Raw genomic sequence first — 23,796 nt, forward strand, 5'->3', positions numbered from 1 at the left:
ACCCGCTTCTTAATCTTCAGCTTGCTCTTCATTATTACCAAATTGTGATCTGAGACTACATTTGCTCCTGGGTATGCCTTACAATCCGGTATCTAATTTCGAAATCTCTGCCTGACCGTGATATATCTAAGTGGAATCTTTCTCTATCTCCCGGCCTTTTCCAAATACACCTCCTACTCTTGTGATTCTATGACAGAATATTCGCTGTTACCGTCTGAAATTTATTGCACAACTGAATTAGTCTTTCTCCTCTCTCATTTTTACAGCCAACACATATTCCCCGTAACCCTTTCTTCTATTTCTTCTCCTACAATTGCGTCCCATTGCGCCTTAATTGTTACGCTTTCATCTCGCTTAACGTAAACTAAGCCTACGGAGGAATCATTTGTTATTATGTGTTGCATCCAATTTATATCACAAGGTCATAACTGCGTAAATAAATCGTGCTCCAACTGCCTCCCGAGTAACTTGAAACACCAATACCTGTTCTTTTTCCTTTCTTACATTCAGCGTCTGCACACAAGTTTACGATGTCTGGTGGTGTTGCAGTCAGGCCGCTGTTGACGAGCATCGAGCTGGAGGAGCAGCCGCTGTCCTCCGGACGCAGGTACCACATCACTTGCCGGACGGTGGGGTCGCGACCGCCTGCCGCCGTCTCCTGGTGGCTGGACAACACGCGACTCATCACCAGCACGGACCAGGTACTCTCCTGCGTGCACCCTCTCTCCTACTCATCCTTACTACAGGTTTAATGTAACTTGTCGCCTAGACACCGTAACAAGAGGAAGCAGCTTGTAGATCATAAGTTCCAAACTAGAGGAGCGAAATCTTTGTAACAAATACTGTTTGAGGAAGCCGCGCGCAGAAAGGTATAGTGTGTGTTCTTTCTTTTTCTGGGGCTGGTGGTGGGGGTTGGTCTTGGTGTTCATTTCCTGTTTCAGCTGGGAAAATAAGGTACAGCGTTTTTGGTTTAGCCAGGAACAGCTGCCATTTATATCGTCAGTCGAACATGAGGGTAGCATTAGTTGTAGTGAAGCGACGACAGATATCAGAGAATGCTGGACCGGATTTTACTTTCTGCTATTAATATATACTGGTATAGGCATGCGTATTGAAATACAGAGATATGAAAACAGGCAGAACACGGAGCTGCGGTCGGTAACGCCTATCTATATAAGACAACAAGTGTCTGACACAGTTGTTAGGTCGGTAACTGCTGCTACAATGGCAGGTTATCAACATTTAAATGAGTTTGAACGTGGTGTTATAGTCGGCGCACGAGACATGGGACACAGCATCTCCGAGGCAGTGACGAACTGGGGCTTTTCCCGTACTTCTATTTCACGAGTCTACCGTGAATATCAGGAATCTGGTAAAACATCCAGTCTCCGACATCGCTGCGGCCGGAGAATGATATGCAAGAACGGACCAACGACGACTGAATAGACTCGTTCAACGTGATAGTAGTGAAACTCGTCCGTAAATTTCTGCAAATTTCAGTGCTGGTCCATCAGCAAGTGTCAGCGTGCAAACCATTCAACGAAACATCATCGATATGAGCTATCGGAGCCGAAGACCGACTCGTGTAGCCCTGATGACTGCTCGACACAAAGCTTTAAGCCTCGCCTGGGCCCGACAACACAAACATTGGACTGTTGATGACTGGAAATATATTGCCTGATCGGAAGACTCTCGTTTATAACTGTATCGAGTGGATGGAAGTGTACGTTTCTGGAGACAACCTCATGAATCCATGGACCCTGAATGTCAGCAGGGGAGTTTTGAAGCTGCTGGAGGGTCTGTAATGATGTGGAGCGTGTGCAGTGTCAGTTCCCTCCCGCACTACTTCAGACATTAGTGGAGTCCATGCCACGTAGTGTTGCTGCACTTTTGCATGCTTGCGGGGGCCCTATACGATATTAGGCAGGTGTACCAGTCTCTTTCGCATCTGAGTGTATAATGTTTAAATAATTAAGAACCCAATCTGACAATGCTGAAGACCTTACGTAAGCTGATGTCCAAAATTTAATTTTACGAATGTTTGGTGGACATACCCGACCAATCACGAAAGTGTGCGAGAATAGCTCCGGTGTGCAAAACTTACTTGATGTTCCACTGTCAAGTAACATAGCTCGATGGAAGTTGCAACGTACATAGAATGAACTACCATAGTGTAGTACACAACGTAACTGAAAGAAATATCCAGTGAGACATAAAGAAATGACTCTTCCATAGTCAACAGTTACACTGAAGGCAGCGAGATTTGTGATGGTCTCCTGGACATTACGAAAGTTGGGGTTTGGTTATTAGTAGGAACTGTGATCACCGTGGAAGGTAATCAATGCTGGACGCAAGACTGATTAGGAGCTATTTAGGTAGGGCGATCCCCTCCTCCACCAGCGCTGTTAACGTCTGTCAAATAGTCCTTGGTGTAAGAGGACGTTGTGCAACACATCTCACTAACGAATCCCACACGTACTCTTGGGTATTTAAGTCGGGGAAGGGCAAGGCCTTTCCATTCACAGAATATCCTCTAAATGGTTCAAATGGCTCTGAGCACTACGGGACTTAACATCTATGGTCATCAGTCCCCTAGAACTTAGAACTACTTAAACCTAACTAACCTAAGGACATCACACACATCCATGCCCGAGGCAGGATTCGGACCTGCGACCGTAGCAGTCGCGCGGCTCCGGACTGAGCGCCTAGAACCGCTAGACCACCGCGGCCGGCAGAATATCCTCTCTTTCCGACAGCTCCTCTACAACTATTTCGATGTAAATGCATACTGTCATCCATAAAAATGAAGTTACGGCCGAATGCAGCCCTGAAAAGGCAACCCTGGAAGGAGTACAGTGTCACTCTAACGCTGACAGGTGACTGTGTATTTTTCAAAGATCTGGAGTTCAGTAAGCCGATGAAACATTATGCCTATTCTCTTAAAATATTTTAATGTTATAAACCCTACATTAGTTGTTTCACAATCTGTAGATGGCAAACAAGTTTATTAACTACAACAATGCACCTTCTACAGAGAGATGGCACTTTTCAGAGCTGCAGGTGTTTCATCAATCAGATTTTCTGAAAAATCTTCATAAGGCCTTAGCAGCCTGTTGCACGACTAGTTATGACAGTGAATTTTCATTTCTGTCTCCGATGGCTAACACTGCAACTGTAATTAATTATATATTGCCAGCTGTTTTAATGGAAGTAATTTCTTAACAATTTTGGACGTTTCTAAACATAAATCTTAAACGCTTTGGCTTTTAAACAAATTTTAATTACAATTTTTATAATAGATCTGAAGGTGGGTGCTGATCCGAAACCGGTCATATGGAAAGAAAGGAAAGTGATATGAAGACAGAATTTGGAAAATTTTATATAAGTAACGATTGCAGAGACTCCCTGAAGCCGACCATGTCTAGTTTTCATAAAAGAAAGTACGCAACCAGTGCCCTGCAACAGATAAACCTTTGTTTTCATTTCACAGACGGTGATGATGTCAGTTTACTAAACTTATTTGAAACGAGTGCAATTCCCTAACATTTGAGTGAATCCAATCCAAAAAAACTACATCACTGACGATATGGAAAACCTACATACATCTAAATAATACTTAGAACTACTTAAACCTAACTAACCTAAGGACATCACACAACACCCAGTCATCACGAGGCAGAGAAAATCCCTGACCCCGCCGGGAATCGAACCCGGGAGTGGGAAGCGAGAACGCTACCGCAAGACCACGAGCTGCGGACAGTTCATTTTTCAATAGCAGATACAATTAGGTATAATTTTTTTCTCCTGTCACGTATAATTTATCAGACTCTGTTTACACTAATTTTTCAGCAGGCATATTTCCAACAGTGTGAACTTCTGTCTTGAAACTTCGTCGAGCGTGGAGTTTGAGGCAGAGTTCCTTCCAGCTCCGTAATTCTTGATCCATCAAGCCGGTGACGGTTTGCTAACACGACGCAGCCGTTATCGAGTTCCGTTTCATAGCTGTACTCGCGGGACAATACAATAGGAAATTGGCTATCGAAAATCTATAGAGTACCGATAATATGAGCGCACGTAAAGACGCCGCGGAAATGACCTCCCGCCTCGATTCTCGCTTTATCTTATGGAAATTGCCGAAGCACCAGCTGTGTGTTCGTAGTGTTTTAAATTCCCTGTTTATTTCTTATAGTCATCTACGCTAAGAGTGTTACAATTTCGATTAAGCGAAATGGAATGCCCCTACCGATTAAATTAACTTCGGTGTCTCTCAGATAATGGAGCGTCTAGTCGACTGTACTTAAATCAATACGAAATTATGGTTTACCTTGCAGGAAGCAATAATCAACTCGATGCTGGGAGCGTCTACAAAGCTAATTCAAAAGATACTTGACCAGTACTGGATGCCTAGGAACTTGAACATTCAAAGTGTTGCACAGACATCGAATGTAGTACCCTTATACACAGGCTGTCCAGAAGTTTGTGACCCTGTCTGCCTCTAGACTGAATACACCAGTAAGAAAAAGGATGTAAGCGTACCAGATACAAATAGTGAAACATTCATGAGACGAAATGGGTCACGAATTGGGGAAATCCTCTGACACAAGTGACTCCGAAAAACGGCAGACTGTTACATCCCGATGGCTGGACACGAGCATCTTAGAAACGTGAAGTTGGCCCGCTACTGTCATACTGGCCGTCCGCTGTGACCGAGTGGCTGTAGGCGCCTCAGGCCGCAACCACGCTTCTGCTACGGTCGCAGTTTGTAATCTTGCCTCGGGCATGATTGTGTGTGATGTCCTTAGGTTAGTTAGGTTTAAGTAGATCTAAGTCTAGGGGACTGATGACCTCAGATGTTAAGTACCATAGTGCTTAGAGCCATTATTTACTGTCATACTGCTTTCGTGATCATCTACACTGTTGTCCAAAATTAAAGCAACAAACTGCTGTTTCCCTGTCCTGTGTCTAAGTCATGATATTTTTTTTTCCTTTTCTTTTTCTTTTTTTTTTTTTGTCATCAGTCTTCTACTGACTGGTTTGATGCGGCCCGCCACGAATTCCTTTCCTGTGCTAACCTCTTCATCTCAGAGTAGCACTTGCAACCTACGTCCTCAATTATTTGCTTGACGTATTCCAATCTCTGTCTTCCTCTGCAGTTTTTGCCCTCTACAGCTCCCTCTAGTACCATGGAAGTCATTCCCTCATGTCTTAGCAGATGTCCTACCATCCTGTCCCTTCTCCTTATCAGTGTTTTCCACATATTCCTTTCCTCTCCGATTCTGCGTAGAACCTCCTCATTCCTTACCTTCTCAGTACACCTAATTTTCAACATTCGTCTATAGCACCACATCTCAAATGCTTCGATACTCTTCTGCTCCGGCTTTCCCACAGTCCATGTTTCACTAACATACAATGCTGTACTCCAGACGTACATCCTCAGAAATTTCTTCCTCAAATTAAGGCCGGTATTTGATATTAGTACACTTCTCTTGGCCAGAAATGCCTTTTTTGCCATAGCGAGTCTGCTTTTGATGTCGTCCTTGCTCCGTCCGTCATTGGTTATTTTACTGCCTAGGTAGCAGAATTCCTTAGCTTCATTGACTTCGTGACCATCAGTCCTGATGTTAAGTTTCTCGCTGTTCTCACTTCTACTACTTCTCATTACCTTCGTCTTTCTCCGATTTACTCTCAAACCATACTGTGTACTCATTAGACTGTTCATTCCGTTCAGCAGATCATTTAATTCTTCTTCACTTTCACTCAGGATAGCAATGTCATCAGCGAATCGTATCATTGATATCCTTTCACCTTGTATCTTAATTCCACTCCTGAACCTTTCTTTTATTTCCATCATTGCTTCCTCGATGTACAGATTGAAGTGTAGGGGCAAAAGGCTACAGCCTTGTCTTACACCCTTCTTAATACGAGCACTTCGTTCTTGATCGTCCACTCTTATTATTCCCTCTTGGTTGTCTCTCCCTATAGCTTACCCCTACTTTTTTCAGAATCTCGAACATCTTGCACCATTTTATATTGTCGAACGCTTTTTCCACGTCGACAAACCCTATGAAAGTGTCTTGATGTGTTTATTAGCCGTAACGTCAGATTGCCTCTCTCGTCCCTTTACTTTTCCTAAAGCCAAACTGATCGTCACCTAGCGCATTCTCAATTTTCTTTTCCATTCTTCTGTATATTATTCTTGTAAGCAGCTTCGATGCATGAGCTGTTAAGCTGATTGTGCGATAATTCTCGCACTTCTCAGCTCTTACCGTCTTCGGAATTGTGTGGATGATGCTTTTCCGAAAGTCAGATGGTATGATTCCAGACTGATATATTCTACACACCAACGTGAATAGACGTTTTTTTGCCACTTCCCCCAATGATTTTAGAAATTCTGATGGAATGTTATGTATCCCTTCTGCCTTATTTGACCGTAAGTCCTCCAAAGCTCTTTTAAATTCCGATTCTAATACTGGATCCCCTATCTCTTCTAAATCGACTCCTGTTTCTTCTTCTATCACATCAGACAAATCTTCACCCTCATAGAGGCTTTTAATGTATTCTTTCCACCTATCTGCTCTCTCCTCTGCATTTAACAGTGGAATTCCCGTTGCACTCTTAATGTTACCACCGTTGCTTTTAATGTCACCAATTTCCTGTATGCTGAGTCTGTCCTTCCGACAATCATATCTTTTTCGATGTCTTCACATTTTTCCTGCAGCCATTTCGTCTTAGCTTCCCTGCACTTCCTATTTATGTCATTCCTCAGCGACTTGTATTTCTGTATACCTGATTTTCCCGAACGTGTTTGTACTTCCTCCTTTCATCTATCAACTGAAGTATTTCTTCTGTTACCCATGGTTTCTTCGTAGCTACCTTCTTTGTACCTATGTTTTCCTTCCCTACTTCCGCGATGGCCCTTTTTAGAGATGTCCATTCCTCTTCAACTGTACTGCCTACTGCGCTATTCCTTATTGCTGTATCTATAGCGTTAAAGAACTTCAAACGTATCTCGTCATTCCTTAGTACTTCCGTATCCCACTTCTTTGCGTATTGATTCTTCCTGACAAATGTGTTGAACTTCAGCCTACTCTTCATCACTACTATATTGTGATCTGAGTCTGTATCTGCTCCTGGGTACGCCTTACAATCCAGTATCTGATTTCGGAGTCTCTGTCTGACCATGATGTAATCTAATTAAAATCTTCCCGTATCTCCCGGCCTTTTCCAAGTATACCTCCTCCTCTTGTGATTCTTGAACAGGGTATTTGCTATTACTAGCTGAAACTTGTTACAGAACTCAGTTAGTCTTTCTCCTCTTTCATTCCTCGTCCCAAGCCCATATTCTCCTGTAACATTTTCTTCTACTCCTTCCCCTACAACTGCATTCCAGTCGCCCATGACTATTAGATTTTCGTCCCCCTTTACATACTGCATTACCCTTTCAATATCGTCATACACTTTCTCTATCTGTTCATCTTCAGCTTACGACGCCGGCATGTATACCTGAACTATCGTTGTCGGTGTTGGTCTGCTGTCGATTCTGATTAGAACAACCCGGTCACTGAAGTGTTCACAGTAACACAGCCTCTGCCCTACCTTCCTATTCATAACGAATCCTACAACTGTTATACCATTTTCTGCTGCTGTTGATATTACCCGATACTCATCTGACCAGAAATCCTTGTCTTCTTTCCACTTCACTTCACTGACCCCTACTATATCTAGATTGAGCCTTTGCATTTCCCTTTTCTGATTTTCTAGTTTCCCTACCACGTTCAAGCTTCTGACATTCCACGCGCCGACTCGTAGAACGCTATCCTTCTGTTGATTATTCAATCTTTTTCTCATGGTAACCTCCCCCTTGGCAGTCCCATGCCGGAGATCCGAATGGGGGACTATTCCGGAATCTCTTGCCAATGGAGAGATCATCATGACACTTCTTCTAATACAGGCCACATGTCCTGTGGATACACGTTACGTGTCTTTAATGCAGTGGTTTCCATTGCCTTCTGCATCCTCATGTCGTTGATCATTGCTGATTCTTCCGCCTTTAGGGGCAATTTCCCACCCCTAGGACAAGAGAGTGCCCTGAACCTCTATCCGCTCCTCCACCCTCTTTGACACGGCCGTTGGCAGAAGGAGGCTGACTTCTTATGCCGGAAGTCCTCGGCCGCCAATGCTGATTATTTATCAGAATTTAGGCAGTGGCGGGGATCGAACCCGGGACCGAAGACGTTTTTGATTGTGAATCAAAGACGCTACCCCTAGACCACGGGTACTAACCATCAACAGATGTCTACACGAACGTGTTCTGCACGGAAGGTCACATTTCGGTCAACGGATAACCACCCCAACGATGATGTCAGGGCACCTATCGAACCGAGCAGTGCTTGCAGTGGTAGTCCCACGTCGCTTTCTACCCACTCTGTGCTGTACTGCTGTGCGGTGAAGGGGCATAGGAAGAATGGAAGCTGGATAGTCGTAAACTGATGTGGTACGATGGCCCAACGTGAATCGCCCGGTTGTTTCTCGGATGAGGTGACAGTTTTTAGAGACCGAAGCCATATGTGCAAGACCAGGGTAGGGCCGACCACGTGTTAAATCAGAAAGAGTGGATCGCTATTTGGCTGTAATGGCATGACGTTATCGCCTTAGTAGTGCGCAGCAACTGGCATCGGACTTCGTACTATCCACTGGACGTGTTGTATCGAGGCAAACGACGTAGAGCAGGTTTCGAGAGAGCGGCCGTTATTGCTGTATGGGTGACCCTGACGCGTCTTCATATAAGGGAACGTCTAGAGTGGAGTCATCCACTTGCCACCTGGACAGTCGAAGATTGGGCCAACTTTCGTTTCACATATGTGTCCCGATTTAGTCTGGAGAGTGATTCTCGACGGATTCGCATCTGATGGGAATGTGGTACACGATTTAGAGACCCGAGCATTGTTGAGAGAGACCGATATCGAGGAGGATCACTAATGGTGTGGGTAGGATTATGTATACCATTCGAACACCTCTTCCTAAAATGGTATGGGAGAATCAGAAAGGTTTAACTGCAGTGAGACATCGTGACCATATCTTAGGACCTAATGTGCGGTTGTTGCGAGGTGTTGTACACTCAAACTTCGTACTTATAGATGATATTGCTCGACCTCATAGAGCAGAAGTGGTTGATGTTTTCTTGGAAACGGAAGGTGCTGCACGCATGGCGTGACCTGGTCGCTCTCCCGATGCGAATCCTATAGAGCATGTCTGGGATGCACTAGGGAGACGGGTTGCTTTACGTCAACATCCACCAATCATTCCCCAAGACCTGCGAGCAGCTCCTCAGGAATAATGGGTATTATTGCCTTAATATGACACTGATGACATTATTCACAGCATGCTCCGTCGTTGTCAGGCCTGTATTGATGTCAGAGGTAGTCACACCCCGTAATGAGCACAGTAACCAATTGTCGCAATGTGTGTGCAAATCTGTTGAGATAGGAAAAACGAAGAACTTTTCTGTCTGCTGTTATGCCTGCTGCAGTTGTTTACGGTCTGTATTCTTTACACTGTTCCTTCTTTGCTGTCATCTGTTCGTTTAATGGCAAAATAAGCGCAACCCGGCAAAATGTCAGTTTGTTGCTTTAACTTTGGACACCAGTGTTCATAAAGTGGCTGGACGCTGGTGAAACAAAGAGTGCGCGCAAGGTGTTGCTCGTCCGCGCTTCATCACCACGCGGAGATAGCATGGTGGGATTAACCACGTTTATTGTTACATCAGATAGATGTTTGTTTGCGGGTATACCATCGCCCACACGAACGTCTGCTGGAAACACAAGCCACGCCACGAACAGATGCCAGTGGATAAAGTATTACGCTATGTCGTTCATTCAGATAGGATTCATGAGACCTGCTGTGATGACCTGACGAAACTTCAATAATCCAGTGGTATCTGTGGGTTCTTTGATCGCAAGGGGAGTTGGCTGATCGGAACTACAAGATATGAAACATTATCTACCTCTATTATAAGAATAATAAAAAAGATTTCCTAAACTTTATATTATCTCCCTCTAATACAAGAATAATAAAAAAGATTTCCTTAACTTTATACAATCCACTGCCACAGCAATGAGCCGAAAATTTACAATTGCCTTTGAACAGTAAAGCATCACTTGATGCTCACAGTTACAAACTCTTAGGTTGAGGTATATGTTCATCATTTACAAAAGAAGAGATCCACGTTCACTTGAAAGAAGCTTGACTAGTACTAGATGTGTAGGAACTTGCATAGCACTGGTCTCTTAACTAGATGATGTAGACTGATTCATCGGTGGTCACGAACTAGGCAGAACCAGTTCATGCTCTTCTCTATATAGACCTGTGTGCAATGACGCTGTGGTGCTGAGAGAGAGGGCACGTCTTCAGGAGAGCCTCCCATTCGTCATAGCGGACTGCGGCGAGACATCGAGGTATCGATGCGCGTTACCGACTTTGGTATTGCACTGTGATCTTTGGATGACAACACACCTGTGGTAGTACAGCAACATTATTGAGGAGCACCAGAATTCCATCATCTCTGATATCGGTTTATCTGTGCCGATGGCGATAGCATCTTTCAGCAGTATAATTTTTCCTGGCACAAGCCATAATCGTGATACAGTGATTTGAGGATTTTGAAACTTAACTCACGTTGATAACTTGGCGACCAAATTCGTCAAAGCTGTTCCTCATGGAGCAAATCTGCGATGCTATCGAGGATCAGCTCCTCTCTCGGAAATGAGTGGCCTGTAGTTTATTGGTATTACATGAGCTGTGCATAAACATCTGTTTCAATGCACAGCAAGCCGTCGCTTGCTTTCATCATAAAAATATGTCTGACTTGTGCTAAATGTTATTATTTTTATGCAAAGAAAAGTATAATCTCAGTAACGTTAAAATCGTGAGCTGCACCCTTAATTTTTGTATGTGAGTTATAGAATTTACTCACGGAACTTTTGTTGCCTATGCCTATGGTCACTTTAAGAGCTCAAATTAATAATAAACGTAATTAATTTAAAAAGGATGAACCTTAACTTGCTGGTGTACCCATGTACGATCACAATAAGACAAAAACAGTGAATAGTTGTGGGATTATGAATGAGAACAGTGGTGAATTTAAGTTTACAAAATAATGACAAGTTTCAATAGTTCTTTTGTAATTACATCTAGTTGACCAAAAGTGACAAACACAAATCAGAAAAGGAATGGTGTTCGATTGGCAAAGCCTGCATCGGGTAGAAGATATACAAATTCTCCCCTGAATTAATCCCTATTACAAGGCAATCTGACATTTTTAGGTATCAACTACGAACAAGTATACTACAAACTATGCTTTACCTGAGAACAGTGACTTGTGAATTTCATTTAACATCGCCATGCTGGTGCAGCAGTATTTTACCCTTTCACCTTGATTTAGGAGGCAGCAGATGTAATGGGTAATTTGAAGTTCTATTTAATGTTGTTGTTGAGGTGTGTAAGGGTTACTGCAAAACATATAAAAATCTAGCAGCAAGAATAATAGTATAATTTGAAATAAATAAATAAACTCTGATAATTCTTATTTATGTGCTTCTGAGACCGACTATAACGAGTTTCAATAATTCCATACTGGACTCTAATATGTATCCACCAAACAACTAATACATCACACCACCATCTCTACCCATAACAACAATGGTGTCGTAAATGTTTCTATTTAAAGTCACTGATGAATTAGTTTTGGAAAACTTTATCTTACGCACCAGTCATAAAATCATTTCATTAGGTAAAGTCTAAGATTGTTTTACTGGATGTTATCTTCACTTTTCCAACAGAAAATAATAAATTCCTGTGGGTTCTTGTTCTCGGAGTTCAAATATTGTAATATCGATCGAAAAGATTAGTGTCTGATTATTTCTGCAGTTTAAAATTGCCGCTTCATACGCTCACTTAATGGCGGCAAACAAAGCACAGCCTGTACTGCTGGAGACACAAAACAAGTAAAGGTCCGTACACTAGAATTCCATTTAGTAAATTTTACGTTATATTTTTCCTTTGACCACTTATGACTACCTTTTACAATATTTAAAAGAACAGACCTCAACTTATCTTCGATCTATTGCGCTTCATACAACATATTGAAGAAGAACATAAAAAGGAAGAATACTGCATACAATACAAAGCCATTGCACTCTTTTAGTGGTACTACCTATTGTTATGTGGTTATTCTTTGTAGGAATCTGGTAATAAAATAATAAAACATGTTGTTGTTCTTTCACAATATTATAATAATTCACAATATAATAATAAGTTTTTTCTCAGTTAAAAGACATTTCTGAAAAAACATTCGTTAATGCATAGGTCTCGAGCACTGTCCCATACACTGACGACACAAAATATTTGCGTTGACATTACACAGGAAATGGCTTGCCTCGGTATTGAGCGGTGCGCTGCACCAGATGTAATGTTCTGGCACACTCAGAAAAATTGGCAAACTCCGCAGTTGATTGTCACAACGTGGGGAAGTTCCGTATCAGAGCCCGAAGTCCTGTGAGTGCACCTAACCGCCCCCACACTGCACAAGTCAATCAAACTGTTCTGCACTCACTGAATCTCCCCTCTTTATTGTTCTGTTGGCGTGGTAGCCAATCCAGACACAGCACCAGGATTCCCACGCTGGGGAAGCAGGCCTCCATTTTGCATATCCTGAAAGGAGCCAATCAACGACTCCAGATCTCCCTTGTCTGAAAGAAAAGAATTTTACACAAGGGAGGCGATGTTCTTATGGTACGCATGTCTCATTTTGGCAAAAATCATCTACGTAGTTGGGACCACAGTCCCTTGTTTATGGAGAGATATAATCTTTCCTGGCGACTTCCTGGTGTCAAGGGAGGACTACAATTTTGCCTCCACTAAACACATGCACCACCCGCTCTGTCTGTATCGTCCCAGCTTCTAGCATGAGATTGCACAGAGTTTTATGGCCTTTCCACCGTTTGCAGGAAAGCTCAGATTACAGCTCTCTTAAATGGTTTTGTTCAACCACCTCCCGTTCGCCCCCAGTAGCTGAGTGGTCAGCGTTACAGAATGTCAAACCAAAGGGGCCGGGGTCGATTCCCGGCTGGGTCGGAGCTTTTCTCAGCTCAGGGACTGGGTGTTGTGTTGTCCTAATCATCATCATCATTTCATCCCCATTGACGCGCAAGTCGCCGAAGTGGCGTCAAATCGAAAGACTTGCATCCGGCGAACCGTCTACCCGACGGCAGGCCCTAGTCACACGACATTTACATTTTTACCCACCTCCCACCAACTGGCTGCCTTTGTGATGGACTGCCATCTGCCCAGGTATAATGTTTGGTGAACTGGTGACCTTCTTTATGACCCTAAGAGGATGGAGGAGAGGGCTTGGGCCAAGAGGCCCCCTGCATTTATGATACACTAAGTGCTGCGTCCCAGAACCATTTACACATCCAGGTCACTACACTCGGCATTTATGGCCCACAGTTCATCTCTCCCCCTTTCCTCCACCGCCTCCACTATGGCCCCTTGCGTACAAGTTCTCTACAGGTTATTCATGCAGTTATTACAATTCTGCCCACAATTCTCCAGGTAAAATAGTCCTATACCGCACACACAAATCGTAGTGCTGGGGAACAAGGAGATCATGACCTAAAATATGAACATTAATCTGACTGTCAATTTTGTTAAAGTGAGAGAGTGGCGTGCCATCTCTCAATGCCTCAAAGGATAATTATCAAGGTTTTGTGGAATTCATGACAAGCAGGATCACTACTGTAAAGCTTTCCAAATGTGAACCAACATGCGTTTTTTGTAGATGGTCATATGGAATGAAATGGTGTGGGATGGAAATAAAAAAGCTATGCAAAATCAAAGTGAACAAATCACGATGGATGTGATGAGTAGTTAAAACTGGGTAGTGCAAAGTTCGATTGCAATACACTGAAAGTGATACTTCAGAAAGGCATTGTGTCGTCTCGTTGCTTTCTGAACTGGAAACACACTTTCCAGGTATTTTTGATGTTATGGGATTCTGTGAGTTACTAATACAGTATAGGCTCTTCTTGCTGTTACCTGGCGTTAGATATAGTTATCGCAACTTCCTGACGGAGCAAAACTGTTTGCCAGACCTAGGTTCGAAGCTGGAACCTTTACTTTCAGTTGGATAAAGTACAATGTACTAGGTATCGAGGTATACATGAGATAGTTCATTTGGTAGAGCATTCGCTGCTAAAGGGAAAGATTCCAGGTTTGATTCCTGGTCTGGCACACAGTTTGAACTGCTGGGAAGTTTCAAATAAGCGCTCACTCCACTGTTGAGTGAATTATATGAGTCCCTTATGAGTACTTGTGTCATAGTTAAGGGATCGCTTAGTCACACCAAAGTCAGCAGCCGACGTCGATACCACAAACATTACATCTACATGGATACTCTGCAAATCACATTTAAGTGCCTGGTAGAGAGTTCATCGAACCACCTTCACAATTCTCTATTATTCCAATCTCGTATAGCTGGCGGAAAGAATAAAATATGTTTCCGTACGGGCTCTGATTTCCCTCATTTTATCGTGGTGATCGTTCCTCCCTGTGTAGGTCGGTGTCAACAAAATATTTTCGCATTTGGAGGAGAATGTTCGTGATTGGAATTTGGTGAGAAGATTCCGTCGCAACGAGGTGCCTCGCTGCATCCCGCAGTGACGAATGGGAGTGACTGAAAAATACATACCCTCTGTTTTACCACAGCAGCTCCCTCTCACAGAGGTCTACATAGAACCGAGCTCGGAAGCGTTCTGCGCAGTTCTTGGTCTCAGCTGAAGCTGTCAACTTCGTTTGGTAGGACTAAAGAGTTATTCGTGACTAAGAGGGCAATGTAGTTTCGTAAATGTTTAACACTCTACTTCGGGGTAAGAGTTCGTTGATTAGTGACTGAAGTGACGCTTTGATAGACAACGTCAGTTGTAAATTATCAAGGTCCCCTGTACCAAAGAATTGTATCAAGTTAAGTAATAAGAAGAGCTAATATTTCATTTGTGTTCGCTGCGATTAGACATCTCAGATAGCAAGCAAAGATTCCACAGTAACTGCCGGACGATTGTGCGAGGGTTGCCCAGAAACTAACGCACTGCACTTTTTTTCTTTAGAATTCTTTATTGAACATAATCCCTTGTCCTGGGGCCCTATTCTGTATCGTTCATACTGATCGGTGCAGTAGGTTAGGCTCGCTAATGACGTCATTTTCGGTTCTTCATCCGAAGCTGCTATTCTGTAAGATTCTGAGACCTGTTACATTTCGGTCCCCCAGCCGATATTTTGATAACTGTACAGAGAGGTTTTGGGTTTCGGTATGGCTCACTCGTTCGGTTCGGTGTGACTTACAAGCAGAATTTGTAATTTTAGACATGTTGAGCGTTTTAGCTTCGGATTTAGTGATTGCGTTATTGAAGAATCACCAAGACGCATCAGGTGGAAAGTGAGTTCATAATAGACTGTTTCCCTTTGTTAGAAATACGTCTTGAATTGTTGTTACTGTGAATGATTATAATATCGAAAAAACAATTTCGGTCAATATCCTCACAAAATATGTGTTATTTTTAGGCAATTAAATGTTTAGAAAATCATTAAATTTCAGCATTAAATTTCAGAAGGCGTTAGTTGAAATTACTATTCACTTCGCGTATTTCTTTCCGCAAATGGTTTACTTATTTACTATCGAAACGCGTTTAAAACTTTTAAGTAACAATGGAAAGGAATTTTGTGAAGCGTGATAGAGGCTTCATGCATTTACGGCTTACGCCCACATCATTCGGCATCGAAGTCAGCCTGTGTCTCTCTTGACTGGAATTATGCGAAATATAGCGCAAATGGCAAGGGCGCTGTGGTAGCCAAGTAGTCGGGTTAGATTCCCGGTAGGGTTGGAAATTTTCTCCGCTCGTGGAGTGGGTGTTGTGTTGTCCTCATCATCATTTCATCCTCATCACCGGCACGCTAGTCGCCCAGAGTGGCGTCAACTGAAATAAGACTTTCACTTGGCGGGTGAGTCCTCTCGGCCAACAATGCCACACGATCATTTCATTTTAAACGCCGGCACGGCAGTTCAGAGTGTTCGGAGAGAGGGTTAGCTGCCCTCTGTAATTAAAAAAAAAACTGAGTTAATGCATCAACGACGAACAAGGATCATGGGACGTCCGTCGCGAACAAATACAACGAACAACATTGCAGAAAATGAGATCAACGAAAAACAAAAAAAGCAGCTAACGCAACGAAGGTCATAGTTTCGCGTACCGCTAGATACGATTTTTTTTTCCTCTTCGTGTTTGTAACATATGTTGAGACTTACACGTTCAACAATATTCAAATGTGTGTGAAATCTTATGGGACTTAACTGCTAAGGTCATCAGTCCCTAAGCTTACACACTACTTAACCTAAATTATCCTAAGGGCAAACACACACACTCCCATGCCCGAGGGAGGATTCGAACGTCCGCCGGGACCAGCCGCACTTACACGTAAGAACGCGCTTTCTCAGTAATGAGTGTCTTCGATTCCGTGACTTCCGTATGTTTAAGGAATGAAAGATGAAATTGCTGTGCGTGAAACAACTGACTATAACATTTATATTTTTTCTTGTCACAAATAATTCACTATTTTTTTAATACGTAGCAATTTCACAGTGTGTGCTCAAAGAGGAATCAGAGAGCACAACTTAAATTACTGAGAATGAAATTAGCAGAAATGGTGTTTATACTCTAGCTTGTCACAAGTATTTATCTGCGATCTAATCCTTATCAATAGTAGACAGAGGTGAAAGGTACCCGCCACAATATTTTCAGACTACACCACCATGTATGACACATTTCGATTTATCAGATGCATGTTATAAATTACAACGAACTTCAGTAGCTGCACTCGCCACACGCTCTCCAAAAGGTGTTTCTTAAATTTTGTCTTTAAGAACCAGATCGTTGATGTATTATGTACAGAAGTAGGATGCTTCATCATTTGGATCTCTAGGAGCGAGTTACAACCACATTCCATGCATATTCTTAGCCTTTGAGACTTTCTTTAACAGTTTTTCAGGTTCATGGAGTTATGTTCAATCTATCCATCTAACTGAAGGCAGTTTGTTTATTACCATACGTATCTTCACAAATGAAAGGAGCGAAACGGTTATGGCAATACACAAACTGCCATCAATTCGTTGCAAAGACGGAATCTGCCTCCATGAATTTGGAGCAACTAAGGAACAACAGAAACAGAAAATATGACCTTTTTGGTTGTATTTTTACACTGTGGTACTACACTCCATTCTTAACTCACATTCCGAAACGTAAGATCCAAAACAAGACGTCGATGTGAATGAGAATAAAATGATATAATGCGACATTTATGGTAGTTCCAGAACACAGTCAATATTCCATCGTTATCATGCACTCCTGAAAGCTTGTGGTCAGCGAAATTTGAATAGTATTAAGTAGTCTAACAAAACGTTTCGGTACTGTGAAGAATAGCGTGCATGTATCGGCTGCTAGCCGCTTCGGGTTCGTGCCGCTGTGGCGTTTCAGTGCGCATGCGCGGACCTGAGGCAGATTGCTTTTAATTGGTTGGCGCAAGGAGAACTGACAACAGCGTGTCGCTTCACTATAACCGTTCGTTATTGCTTCCAAAATGCTTACAGAGAAACGGTGGGGCTCTCCTTCGAAAAGAAGACTGTTTGGTGCGCTCGCGTGCCTGGTGGCGGAGCCAGTGCTTCACTCTGTGAATCCCCTTCTCATCGTCCTCAAAATGTCTTCCACGAATGACATATTTTAATGGCTAATGACAACATCAACTCGCTGCAACATGTCAGGCGTAACAGCCGTGGATGGTCTCCCCAACTGCTGCAAATCGTGGAGCTCCGCCGAACTGCCTTCTGATGACCCCACCCTCCGTGCCCAGCGACTAACTTTACTTCTGTCGACAGCTGATGCTCCATAGTCTTTGCACCACCGTTTGTGAATATTTCGCACAGTTTCTTTCTGTGTATTGAAAAAATCAATGACGGCACGTTGCTAGTAACGTACGTCACCTACAGACGCCAATTTGAAACTGCCCTGCAGCTACACTACCTGTGAAAAGTGACGGAAACTTGGCGCGCTCGCTCACGAGACTTTAAATAATGGATACGTAACGTTTCCCATTTGTAGCATTGTTCCCAACAGAGAAAAAAAATGCGGTGCACTACTTTCAGGGCAAACTTCATAGTTTCATCTAGTCATTACAGTACTAATTTCCATATTCTAAAAAAGACTTCTGTGGACAATCTTAGCGACATAATCTTTCAATGATTGTGTGATTCAAAAGGTTCCATCCCACAGACTGATATTTACTGTCGAATTAAGGAGTAACTAACATGTGTTCCTATGCAATGTGGTTAAATACACTAGGATAACCAAAGATAAACTTTGAAAATACCAAGGTGAAACCTTGACTAGACGTCGTGGAACTGGTTGGCCACTCCTCTTTATAAATATCGCATGTCGTAGGCTGAGCAGGCAGGTAAGAAAGGACAGGCGGCGATTTGTGGCGAAACTAACGTCATACTTTAATGCTGGGCAGAGTACAAGCGTGTCTGAAGACACAGAGCACCGAACACTCCGAACGATGGGCCTCTGCAGCCGACGACCCATGCATGTGCAAATGATAACACCTCGACATCGGCAACTGCGACTGTAATGGGCGCGTGACCATCGGCTGGGCATTGCACGGTCCGATGAAGCCCGATACCTTCTCCGCCATGCCGATGAGGTGGCGCGAATGCGTCGTTTTCCAGGGGAACCGCTCCTTGACACCTCTACTGCGGGACAGAGACAAACTGGCAGCGCCTTTCTTACGCTCTGGGGAACATCAACGTGTACATCCTTGGTTCCAGTGGAGCTGGAGACATCATGACGGCGAAGAAGCATCGTACGGTGCTTGAAAACCACGTACACCCCTTCATGGCGATCATGTTTCCCAAAGGCAGTGCCATTTTTCAACAGAATAACGTACCATGTCGTAAGGCCAGGAGTCTGATGGAGTGGTCTGAAGAACAAAGTGGTGAGTTCCAATTGACGTGCTGGCACCCCAGCTCTCCATATCTGAACCCGATCGAACACAAGTGGGATGCCATTGAACGTCGCGACACAGTTCATGTACCCCTCCGAAGAATTTACGTGAATTAGGACACTTGTTTATACAGATGTGGTGACAACTCCCTCCAGCGACATATCAAGGCGTTATTGCTTCCATGTTGCGATACGTCGCCGCTGTTACCCTGCCAAAGATGGTCATGATGTTGCAGCTGATCAGTGTGTATCCAAGACCTCAAAAGAAAATACAGTGCGATCCAATAACGACCGGTGTGGTAGACGCTAACTTTTATATCCACTTTTAATAAAAATACGCGCCATCACGTACTATTGCAGTTACGGTTATCGTTGATGGTTTGCCTGTGGCGACGGCGATTCGCGCAACATCTGCTTTCTTCCACAAACGCTGATTTCTACAACACATCTCCAGCTATAATGACGTTACTGGCACAGCGCTACCGGTGCTTCAGTCTCGATAATCGATACCTACACGTACTTGTGACCTTTGCGAATACAGTATCACTGGCCCGAGTAAGGATCGTGTACCGGTCCATGTTAAGCCTTGGCACAAGTCAGTAAGATTCCCCCACGTAACGATAGACAGTTTTCGTATGTGGGATATAAACAATCTGTACCCAGTAACAACTGGTAGATCACACTCGGTCACGGTATCGTGATGCTTCTAGAATGCCTTTTGTAATCTGAGTTAAAACTGACGTTTCTTCAGTGTGCTTCATAATACCCTTGACACCCTTTCATAGAATGGAAAGGAAGTAAAATTACATACGCGTAAAGATATCGTATCACATTTAAAACGTAATCTGAACAATTAGTACGTCTGACTCGGTTATTATATATGGGTTATGTTTTGATATATATACTGGCCTAACTGTTTCAGTATCGTATACTACACTGTATCTCAATGTCAACGGAACTTTTTCTCTTTTAAAATGTGAATTTCACGAATTATTGATATACATCATCTTTTGTTACCACACAGATAAAAAAGTTTTGGCGACTCGCTGGTCAGAAATACCCTCCTGGAAATTGAAATAAGAACACCGTGAATTCATTGTCCCAGGAAAGGGAAACTTTATTGACACATTCCTGGGGTCAGATACATCACATGATCACACTGACACAACCACAGGCACATAGACACAGGCAACAGAGCATGCACAATGTCGGCACTAGTACAGTGTATATCCACCTTTCGCAGCAATGCAGGCTGCTATTCTCCCATGGAGACGATCGTAGAGATGCTGGATGTAGTCCTGTGGAACGGCTTGCCATGCCATTTCCACCTGGCGCCTCAGTTGGACCAGCGTTCGTGCTGGACGTGCAGACCGCGGGAGACGACGCTTAATCCAGTCCCAAACATGCTCAATGGGGGACAGATCCGGAGATCTTGCTGGCCAGGGTAGTTGACTTACACCTTCTAGAGCACGTTGGGTGGCACGGGATACATGCGGACGTGCATTGTCCTGTTGGAACAGCAAGTTCCCTTGCCGGTCTAGGAATGGTAGAACGATGGGTTCGATGACGGTTTGGATGTACCGTGCACTATTCAGTGTCCCTCGACGATCACCAGTGGTGTACGGCCAGTGTAGGAGATCGCTCCCCACACCATGATGCCGGGTGTTGGCCCTGTGTGCCTCGGTCGTATGCAGTCCTGATTGTGGCGCTCACCTGCACGGCGCCAAACACGCATACGACCATCATTGGCACCAAGGCAGAAGCGACTCTCATCGCTGAAGACGACACGTCTCCATTCGTCCCTCCACTCACGCCTGTCGCGACACCACTGGAGGCGGGCTGCACGATGTTGGGGCGTGAGCGGAAGACGGCGTAACGGTTTGCGGGACCGTAGCCCAGCTTCATGGAGACGGTTGCGAATGGTCCTCGCCGATACCCCAGGAGCAACAGTGTCCCTAATTTGCTGGGAAGTGGCGGTGCGGTTCCCTACGGCACTGCGTAGGATCCTACGGTCTTGGCGTGCATCCGTGCGTCGCTGCGGTCCGGTCCCAGGTCGACGGGCACGTGCACCTTCCGCCGACCACTGGCGACAACATCGATGTACTGTGGAGACCTCACGCCCCACGTGTTGAGCAATTCGGCGGTACGTCCACCTGGCCTCCCGTATGCCCACTATACGCCCTCGCTCAAAGTCCGTCAACTGCACATACGGTTCACGTCCACGCTGTCGCGGCATGCTACCAGTGTTAAAGACTGCGATGGTGCTCCGTATGCCACGGCAAACTGGCTGACACTGACGGCGGCGGTGCACAAATGCTGCGCAGCTAGCGCCATTCGACGGCCAACACCGCGGTTCCTGGTGTGTCCGCTGTGCCGTGCGTGTGATCATTGCTTGTACAGCCCTCTCGCAGTGTCCGGAGCAAGTATGGTGGGTCTGACACACCGGTGTCAATGTGTTCTTTTTTCCATTTCCAGGAGTGTACAATGAATGTGAGAATGGTCAACGCTCTAAGACACGTAAATGATATCTAGAATGAAATTTTCACTCTACAGCGGTGTGTGAGCTTATATGAATGCTTCTGTAAAGTTTGGAGGGTAGGAGACGAGGTACTGGCAGACGTAAAGCTGTGAGACGGGGCGTGAGTCGTGCTTGCGTAGCTCAGTTGAGAGCACCTGCCCGCTAAAGGCAAAGGTCCCGATTTCGAGTCTCGGTCCGGCACACGGTTTTAATCTGCCAGGAAGTTTCACGTAAATGATATGTTTTGGAAGTATGATTTAATTTAACTTGACCCTAGATTCTCCTATTTCATCTTTACTGACTACCGTCAGATTTTGTAATTTAAGAAACTTACAGCGTTTCAAGACCATTGTAACAGAGAACCTGTTTTAAGCTGTTGTATCTTAGTGTGTGAAATATATCTTATCTTTATTCTTTCTTCTTTCGTTGGAGTTGCATTTTCATTAAAGTAATATTATGCATTATTTACGAAAACATGATTTCAAAATTTTTTTGAATACCAGTAATCGGTTAGTATTTACAGAAAGTCACTACTGAATAAATATTTCCACATCAGTCTGTACACGTGCTGAAATATAGCTCCAGTGTAGCACAATCCTAACTTTTTCTTGCCTACAAAAAGTGATTTTACTACCGCCACCGCCACGTAATCTCTGCCTATTACACGATAAATGCATATATCGACCACTTCCCGCTTTGTGTCTAAATATACTTCCCAAAAACTATTAAATTAAGACCGAAGCTCGATTGAACTTATTGTAAAGTAACTACTAACGCTATCCTCCGTTCCTTTTAACCTTTTGTTAATTGACGATACTAAAAAGAAGCAATGAGTTTTTGCTCGCATAATTTTCTCACAGTTCAGGTTTGTGTACTGAGAGCCTGTCGGTACGCTGCTGTACCTCCGCTCTACAATTTGTAATATGTTATTTCGGAATAGGTAGACCTGTCTGGCTGACAGAGCTTGAAACTCTTGGTCACTTGCTGCTGTGAAAACAGAAGACTGGACGTGTTAGTTTCCTTAGTGTTGCCTATATTTTCACGCAAGTTTTTGAAATTTCTGTCGTACTGTCTATTGCAAGTACTCACGCTGTTAGCTTTTTACAATATTTTGAAGTATTCCGTTGTAATTAAATGATAAAAGATATAAAATATAAAGTGAAGTTGTAAGTACCGTCAGGACGTGGGAGCCCTTTACTATAGCAGCATTGCATAATATCTCATATATTCTGTCTACTTTATCTCACACAAATGGACAAAAATTGTGACACTAATGGTTATTTTGGACCTTTGACTGATGCAGAGTTTGAGGCGCTTTTGTACGAGGTCACTTCCAATTATATTTCAGAAATCGCAGGTACCAAGGGGGTTGACAACTTTGACGAAGTTCTGTCGTGCAATTTTCTAGAGGCAGATTGTAACAAACTCCAGCAGTTCAGATAATGGTGCCTCTGAGAGTATTTCGCAGTCTACGCTTATTGTGAAAATCAGCCGAACATTGATAGAAAGTGGAGAAACAAATGCACTGGAACAAGGAACTGTGTATACAGATATAGTGAGGTATATTTTTACACTATCCTTGTCTTTCTTTTACAATGTATAAGGGGCGTTCAAAAAGAAACGAGCCGGAGGCAAAATTACAGAAACCAGTACCTGTATGTTAAAAGCATTGACCCTGACTGTTGAGACACTTGTCCCACTGTGACACAAGGCGGTGAATGACTGTCTCATAAAATTCCCGGTGCTGCGATGTTAACCAGGTTCGCCCGTGCAGCTGGACGTCGTCGTCCGAGGTGAATCGTTTGTCCCTATGCTAACGTTCTTCTTTGACCAAGATGGCTCCCATCTGATTCACTTCCAGCAGCACGGAACAACAGTGAATGCCCAGCGTTACTCGCAAACCTTGACAACCCTTCGCCAAGTGATCAATCAAAACGACCATGCAATCTCATCCGTGAGGTCATTCTGCTGCACGACAATATAAAGCCTCATACGGCCAACACAGTAGCGGCAATCCTGCAGAAATTAAAATGGGATGTTCTAGGCCACACTCCATACAGTCCTGACCTCTCTCCCTGTGATACGCCATTTTGGTCCACTTAAAAAGGCTATGAGGGGCAAACGATTCTCATCGGACCACTACTTCCAGCCGTACATGCGGCACTGGTTAACATT

At 43.8% G+C, this 23,796-nt stretch overlaps 1 protein-coding gene across 1 annotated transcript in view; it reads left to right on the top strand.

Moving 5' to 3' along the window:
- The window catches only part of LOC126260338 (nephrin-like), a 226,713-nt gene that overhangs the window by 185,787 nt on the left and 17,130 nt on the right, over positions 1-23,796 (top strand). Inside the window, exon 4 of the mRNA XM_049957663.1 lies at positions 550-701. Within this exon, the coding sequence (XP_049813620.1) occupies positions 550-701 (152 nt within the window). The remainder of the gene's footprint in view (positions 1-549; positions 702-23,796) is intronic.

Source organism: Schistocerca nitens, chromosome 5 (assembly GCF_023898315.1).
Source record: "Schistocerca nitens isolate TAMUIC-IGC-003100 chromosome 5, iqSchNite1.1, whole genome shotgun sequence".
Lineage (NCBI taxonomy): Eukaryota > Metazoa > Arthropoda > Insecta > Orthoptera > Acrididae > Schistocerca > Schistocerca nitens.